Raw genomic sequence first — 7,022 nt, 5'->3', positions numbered from 1 at the left:
CACACCAGCCTTTCCGCGAGGGGAGAGGGGCTGAGCAGCCGGGCACACATCGCCTTCTCCTCCTCCTTCCCTCGGCACCAGCTGCCCCGTCGCCGGCTTCAATGAAACTGGCAGCGATGATCAAGAAGATGTGTCCCAGCGAGGCCGAGCTGAGCATCCCCGCCAAGAACTGCTACCGCATGGTCATCCTGGGCTCCTCCAAGGTGGGCAAGACGGCCATCGTCTCGCGCTTCCTCACCGGCCGCTTCGAGGAGCAATACACGCCCACCATCGAGGACTTCCACCGCAAGTTCTACAGCATCCGCGGGGAGGTCTACCAGCTCGACATCCTGGACACGTCGGGCAACCACCCCTTCCCAGCCATGCGCCGCCTCTCCATCCTCACAGGTACTTGGCTGAGGAGCGCCAGGAGGAAAGGGGGAGGGGTCCTTTGCCAGATTTTAGGTGTTCTTGCCCAGTTTGGGGATGTTTCTCCAGCCCCGCGAGGAGGGAGTTTTGTGTGTGCACAGGGTGGGCAACTTTGTTCCCTGCACGAGGTGGATGGGAGGATGCGGGACCTGGGTGCTGCCCGGGCTTTCCCTTCCCAGGTCTGGCTTAGGCAGCGGGTCTCTGCGTGTCCCCCGTCCCTGCACCAATCTCACGTTCCCTCTTTGTCCCCAGGAGACGTGTTCATCCTCGTGTTCAGCCTGGACAACCGGGATTCCTTTGAGGAGGTGCAGCGCCTGAAGCAGCAAATCCTGGAGACCAAGTCGTGCCTGAAGAACAAAACCAAGGAGAACATAGAGGTGCCCCTGGTCATCTGCGGCAACAAGGGCGACCGGGACTTTTACCGAGAGGTCCAACCCCGGGAGATCGAGCAGCTGGTGGGAGGAGACCCCAAAAAATGCGCCTACTTCGAGATCTCAGCCAAGAAGAACAGCAGCCTGGACCAGATGTTCCAGGCGCTCTTCGCCATGGCCAAGCTGCCCAGCGAGATGAGCCCCGACCTGCACCGCAAGGTCTCGGTCCAGTACTGCGACATCCTGCACAAGAAGGCGCTGAAAGGCAAAAAGCTGCTGAAAGAGGGGGGCCGGGGCAGCACGGAGGAGGCGTACGGCATCGTGGCCCCCTTCGCCCGACGGCCCAGCGTCCACAGCGACCTGATGTACATCCGGGAGAAGGCCATCGGCAGCGGGCACGGCAAGGAGAAGGACCGCTGCGTCATCAGCTAGGAGCCCCCCGCTCGCCCTGCGATGGGAAAGAAGGAAGGAAAGGAGGGAGGGGGGAAAGATGCTCGTTTTCCGAACTGACTTTGAGCAGGCAGGAGGGTGGGCAGGCACCCGCCCAGGCAGAGAGAGGGTCGCCTCTTCCCCAACCTCCCGCCTCCCTCCCCCGGGGACGCGTTTTGGGGAGCGAGGGATGCGAAGGGGGAGGCTTTGGAGGGCAGGAGGGGGGGTGCCACTGGGGCCAGCCTCCTCCAGAGAGAGGGACAGGGAAAGGGTGAGCTGCTGGGCAGCCAGCTGGGAGGATGAGCATGGAGGGCACAGACCTTGGTCTCTCTCTCCCTCCCAAACCACCCAGCCTCGGGCGCTGCCCTCAGGAGGGAGGGCAGAGGCCTGCCAGCGCCTGCTTGGGGCTTTGGGTTGGGTTTTTTTGTTGTTGTTGTTGTTTGGGGCTTTTTTGTTTTTTAACTTGAGAAGCCGTGCACGGACTCTGGCTCTGTGTCGTGTGTTCGTCTGTGTCTGCAAAACACGTGCAGAAGACACTCCTAAGCTCTTGCAAAGACCTTGCGGAGTTACAGCCCTGATGGACCAAAAAACTGACTCTTGTTTACATTTGTCTTGTCTGATTTGCAAGATTTGGGGGGCGGGTGCGAGGGGAGCGGGAAGGGTTTTTTAAATAAGAAAATAGGCACTTTACGTAGGTGTTGTTGGTCATTGACATGAACAAAAAACAATCTTCAAGTGTTTCTACCGTGGGTGAAACGTGATGTTTTATTTTTTCTACCAATTAATAAAATCTTTTTAAAACGATGCCTGTGGGTTTGCCTTTGCTTCCTCGCCCTGCCCCGCAGCAAAAAACCCCAATCCTGTTAAACCGAGACCTCAGCCCGGTCCCAAGGTGCTACAAACGGCCTCTCGACTCAATCCCTCTCTTACCCCCTTTTCCCCGACTCCCAGCGCAAAGGTTTCCGTCTCTGCAAGCGGCCGATTTCTTGCCACACCGGGGTAACGAGGGCCCACGCAGAGAGTCAGTTACTCAAAACGGGTCACTGAGCCAGGGCTCTTTCCTCACTCCACTAAGGCCGAGTGACGATCCTGCCAGCCCCATGACACACCGGGCATCGGCATGTGGCTCGCTGCAGAAGCCCAGCAAACTGACATCACTTCGTTATAAAGAGCTGATTGTGATTCGTGCTTTTTTCCCCCTGATTAACGAAGCACGCTTTAATGATGTCAACAGAGAGTGATTCATTTGCGCCCCGTCCGGGATACTGTTTTTATTTTGCAATGTGAGTAAAGGAAGTACTTTGCTAAAAGGTCACCTTGGCGCCCGACGGTTTTTAATCTCTTCCCGAGAACGAGTCGCAGTAAGCATCGCTAGAAAGGGAAAGTTCTTAAAGACCAGCTCTCCCTGGCTCCAGCTTCTGTTTCAGTTCATTTTCAGCCCCCTCTCCCCCCATTTCCTCCTCCAAGGAGAACAAATCTACATTGAACACACATTAATGGCGATAAAAATCCTACCAAAGCCACAAAACTAAGGCGGGGGAGCAAGACTGCCAAGCGCCTCCGTTGCATTTGAAACCTGGATTCCAGCTGACAGAAGTTAACTTGTCCCTGCGTTAAGTGCCAGGCGTTTATTTGGAAACACGTTGTTTCTTCCAGCTCCGCATAGGCCCCGATTTTGCAGGGACAGCAACTGGCAAAAAAAAGGGACCCACCGTCCAGGCATGAGACACAAGAATTTATTGAGTTGGGACAGGGAATGGCTGGCAGAAAGGTAATTTCAGCAATAAAACGAGCGTACATTGTGCTTTGTTTATCTTGGTGTTCTGCTTTACTCAGTTTACACACTGGCACCTTCCCAAAGAAAGTACTAGTGAAGTATTCCAGCGGGGACAGAGTAATCTCCAGGCTACAGGTGAGTTGCAACCATCCCAGCTCCCAAGAATTACTCACCCCTCGGTTTAGGAAAGGAAAATCCTACCCAGACAGACCCCGCTCCCCTCTGCATGTGGGACTGACCCATCCGGCTGAGCCCAGGTCCCATCCGTGTGGAACAGCTGAAATCTCTGATCATTTACACCCCCTGTTTTCATCCTGCTCCCCCTCCCTCTGTCTAAACAGTGCCCACAAGCCGCACTCGCCCAGCGAGACTTATGCACCCAAAGCCTACGGAAATCCACTCCCGGCACGGCCTGCTTCGCTCTCCCGAGCCATCCTGCTTCCCGTGCCTTTACCTGCCTTTTTTTCTCTTAGCAAAAAGCCGTGGACAGACAGAGGAGCTGCGCCCAGGCTACGCACAGTCCCCTGCGCTGCCCGAGCCCTGCCCCTGCGCAGCCCGGCATCCGCGCAGCGAGGACACAAGAGGAGCGGTTTGGAATTTCTACATCTTTACTCGTTTCAGGCACAACCATTCTCTAAAGAGAGAGAGAAATACAAAAGTAATTGAAAGCAATCATTCCTCTTTCGACACACACAGACGGGAAAGCGCCCCAGAGACCCTTTCCAGGAGCAGGGCCAAGCAACTCACGCTTCCCCCTCACGCTTCCTTGGGATGCCCGGCCGCTCGCGTCAGGTCAGAAGTGAAAAAAAATGGTCAAAAACACCCTCTTTTTCTACTGAACTTAACCAGCAGGTACTTTGACCTTAGAGAGGAGAAAACACACAGTCTCCTGCCTGCTTGAATGTAAAAAACCCACCACACCCCGCCCCAGGGTGAAGCAGAAGAGATGAGCATATAAATGCACAACCCCACGGCAGATGAAAGCCAACGCCGCTGGAACCACCGTCGGGAAGCACACGGTGTCCTGGTTCAGCGGGGCACGCCTGTGATCCACACAGACACAGCTTCAGAGCAATGCAGCCAAAAAAAAAAGCCATAAAAGGAAGACAAGTAAACTTCTGCCACCTTCTTCTCTCCTGCTCAGCCAGGAGGTTATCTCGGACACGGAGAGCAGAGCTGTGCTTCCTACTCCTTGGGGATTTCAAACATGCAAAGGCTCTTGTACTTCTGCAACAATTCATTTTTGGTCCGGACCTGCTCCCGCAGGTTCTGCAGCTGCTGCTGCTGCTGCTCTGGGCTCACCCCGATGCCGGGCATGGAGCTGATCAGCTTCCTCATCTCCTGGAACTTGTTCTTGAGCTCATTCAGCACCTGGTGAACATCCTGGCTGTCCTTGTCCATGCTGCAGAGGAGAGAAAATGGAGACACCATTCCATGAACAACCTGCTGGGGCGACAGTCATTTCCAGCACAACCGGCGCTTAAACTGGAATTCAGTGGGAAGCTTTCGCTCCTGGTATCTAACTACACACACCTAATCCACCTATCCCAGTAAAATGGGCACAGATAGATGTACAGACTGGGTAGCCTCTGGGGCAAACCAGCTTCCTGCTAATTTCCAGGACACAATCCAGTCACATGGACCCATCAACGGGGTTAGGAGCCGGTGTACGGCTTTAAAACGTTACCATGGAGCAGACTAAGTTCTCCCTCTGTTTGAACTCCCACATCTCTCTTTGGGGATGGTAAGATTACACCTGTGTTGTGTGTAGGCACCTGGAAAAAAAGATCTCAGTCCCACCCATGACCTGTTGCTGCTGTAATACAAAAAAAAAATCAATGCAGTCCAACAGCTTGGCAGCAAAAAATAGAAACTGTTCCCCAAACTATCACAGAGTATCCAGTGGCATAGAAAATGGTACTTTGGAGCTTTAAAACAACCCTCTGGGGATGTATACCTAATAAAAGGGAAGCAATAGCTGCCTTTTTTTTTTTTTTTTAAGAGCAGCACAATTGGTTCTGCAGCCAGCTCTGAGCTTTTCAAGGATCAGTGTTGTCTGAGGCAGCGTCTGCCCTCAAACCCTCATTAGTATCTGCCTCAGCTTTGTTAGCACCAGCGAGAAGTTTTACCGATTCCAGGCGAAAGCCAGTCCCCGCTTCCAGGGCGCCTGTTAATAACGAGAGCGGGACTCTAACGGTCTTTGAAATCTGGGAGCCTGTTCAATAGCCAGATCTAAAAATAAATCCACTTGGCATGACCAGGGCAGAGAGGTGGTCGATTATAACTTTGGGGAATCGTGACACGGCTGAGAGCAAAACTTTTAACCAGATGGTCGCCGTTCATTTCAAAAAGCCTGTTGGAACAAAATATTCATTATTCCCTTCTAAATAAAACTGCAGCTGGTACTATAATGCATCCCCATTATGCAGGCATTCACGGCGAGGTCGGCAGCGGAAAAATACAGGCGCACGCACAACCCCACGGCACATCTGGGTAAGGATGGGTTGACGCTCTTTAATCCATCGTAGCTGCAGGCTGGCTTTGAAAGGGACATCCTCCCTGCTCCAGGTCTCCCAGGTCTTGTTCCCTTCCCTGCAATTAGAGAACCGACATCTGCCTGTCCGCCCAGTTGATGCAAAGGAATAATTATTTCAGGTTTAGGTTTTTGGTTGTTTTTAAATGGGTAGTTTTCCTGCTGGATCGGGCCACTGCAGTGACTCCCTCTTTGAGGGCATGGAGAGACAGGGGTGAGGAGGTGTGGGAAGAGACTACAGCCACCGGTGGGAACACAGGATTCAACGCAACGTCCAGCCACAGCCTGAGCTGAGGGACTGCGCGTAGGACCTGCCTTCAGGCAGCGTGTTCTTCGCTACACCAGCACAACCCACCGCCGGCGGAGCCACGCGCTGGGACCGCAGCGTCAATGCCGTTCGGCTGCACAAGGGTGAAAATATCAGCAAGTCTTGCTAGGAAAAACTTTCCCCGGAACCCAAACAACAGGAAAGAGCACGTGTCCTTGAATGTAAGCAAATCTACGCGATACATCCTCGCTCCCGAGCACAGAGTCACCTTGGAGACGTGTCTGCACGGCTGAGTCAGTGTCAAAACAGCAGGGCTGGGCCCTGCGACTAGCAGCAGTGTTAAAGGATAATACGTTTGCCATCTGTCAGGGACATGAGGCGACACATCCCACCACTTGTCTCCCTGGTCCTACCCGTCTGCAGCACTGCTCAGCGTACCTACGTCTGCTGAAGCCGCCCAGAAAATGCCGTGTGCGAAGCTGAGGGAGGTAGCGGGAGTGGGCGGCTCAATGGGACAGGGCACATGATATCCTACGGACTGTCATCTGTGGGTTATCGTGACCTGCTCGGTGACATAATCTGGGAGGTCTCAGTCCATGGCTACAGCCCACTTTGCTTATGTACATGTATGTACCTGGCAATGGGCTTAGCTTCACTTCCGTGGTCTGGAGAGATCAGGCAGAATGGAGGTCGGGGGCAACTGCCCACCTCCAGCACAACAGGGAGACTGCGGGAAATCTGAAGGCCTGTGTCCTCACGCCTGTTTTGTATCCGGGCTGGTGTGTCAGGAGGTGTTCAGGCCTTCCTTGCCATGGCTCAGGCTGCAGAGCCATTAAGGGTGAACCTCTCTCACCTTTCAGACATGTTCCATGCCACTGAAGCATCAGCAAGACACCAACCAGCCTCAGCTCCTAAATAAACGCAAAGGGCAGCCAGGCCCACCACCAGGAACAAGGGAATTGGTGCTTCCCACACTCCCTGCCTCACCCCGCAGTGTGCCAGGTGAGAGAACCGAGCTCATGGCAGAGCCATGGCCCTACCAGGATCTCAGACAAGCATCTCTCCAAGGGTTATCCTGGGCCAGAGACATGGCAGTTGTCAGGACCATTGTGCAAATACCTTTTACCCCTACAGTACTTATCTTGAACCAGGAAGAGAACAATTTAACCCGTACCACTGCAGAACCCATATTCCTTTTTACAACTCCCCAGAAATGGCCTGTGTTCCTGCACCAGC

General features: G+C 53.9%; 2 protein-coding genes across 2 annotated transcripts; one reads left to right on the top strand and one right to left on the bottom strand.

The window, feature by feature from the left end:
* The first annotated feature begins 8 nt into the window (after window positions 1-8).
* Window positions 9-1,211, top strand: RASD1 (RAS, dexamethasone-induced 1). Its single transcript, XM_010160901.1, has 2 exons — window positions 9-387; window positions 661-1,211. Exons 1-2 carry the CDS (start codon window positions 102-104, stop codon window positions 1,209-1,211), a joined length of 837 nt encoding a protein of 278 aa, XP_010159203.1. The 5' UTR covers window positions 9-101.
* Window positions 1,212-4,170: 2,959 nt separating this feature from the next.
* MED9 (mediator complex subunit 9) lies at window positions 4,171-4,387 on the bottom strand (the record flags this gene model as incomplete). The annotated part of the gene is made up of 1 exon (XM_010160902.1): window positions 4,171-4,387. A coding segment is annotated over one exon (217 nt), but the record flags the coding sequence as incomplete, so codon positions are not given.
* Window positions 4,388-7,022: the final 2,635 nt, after the last annotated feature.

This window comes from Eurypyga helias, unplaced genomic scaffold, assembly GCF_000690775.1.
Source record: "Eurypyga helias isolate BGI_N326 unplaced genomic scaffold, ASM69077v1 Scaffold42441, whole genome shotgun sequence".
Classification (NCBI taxonomy): domain Eukaryota; kingdom Metazoa; phylum Chordata; class Aves; order Eurypygiformes; family Eurypygidae; genus Eurypyga; species Eurypyga helias.
Note: the sequence above shows the minus strand (reverse complement) of the source record. Positions and strands in the feature narration are given on the sequence as shown.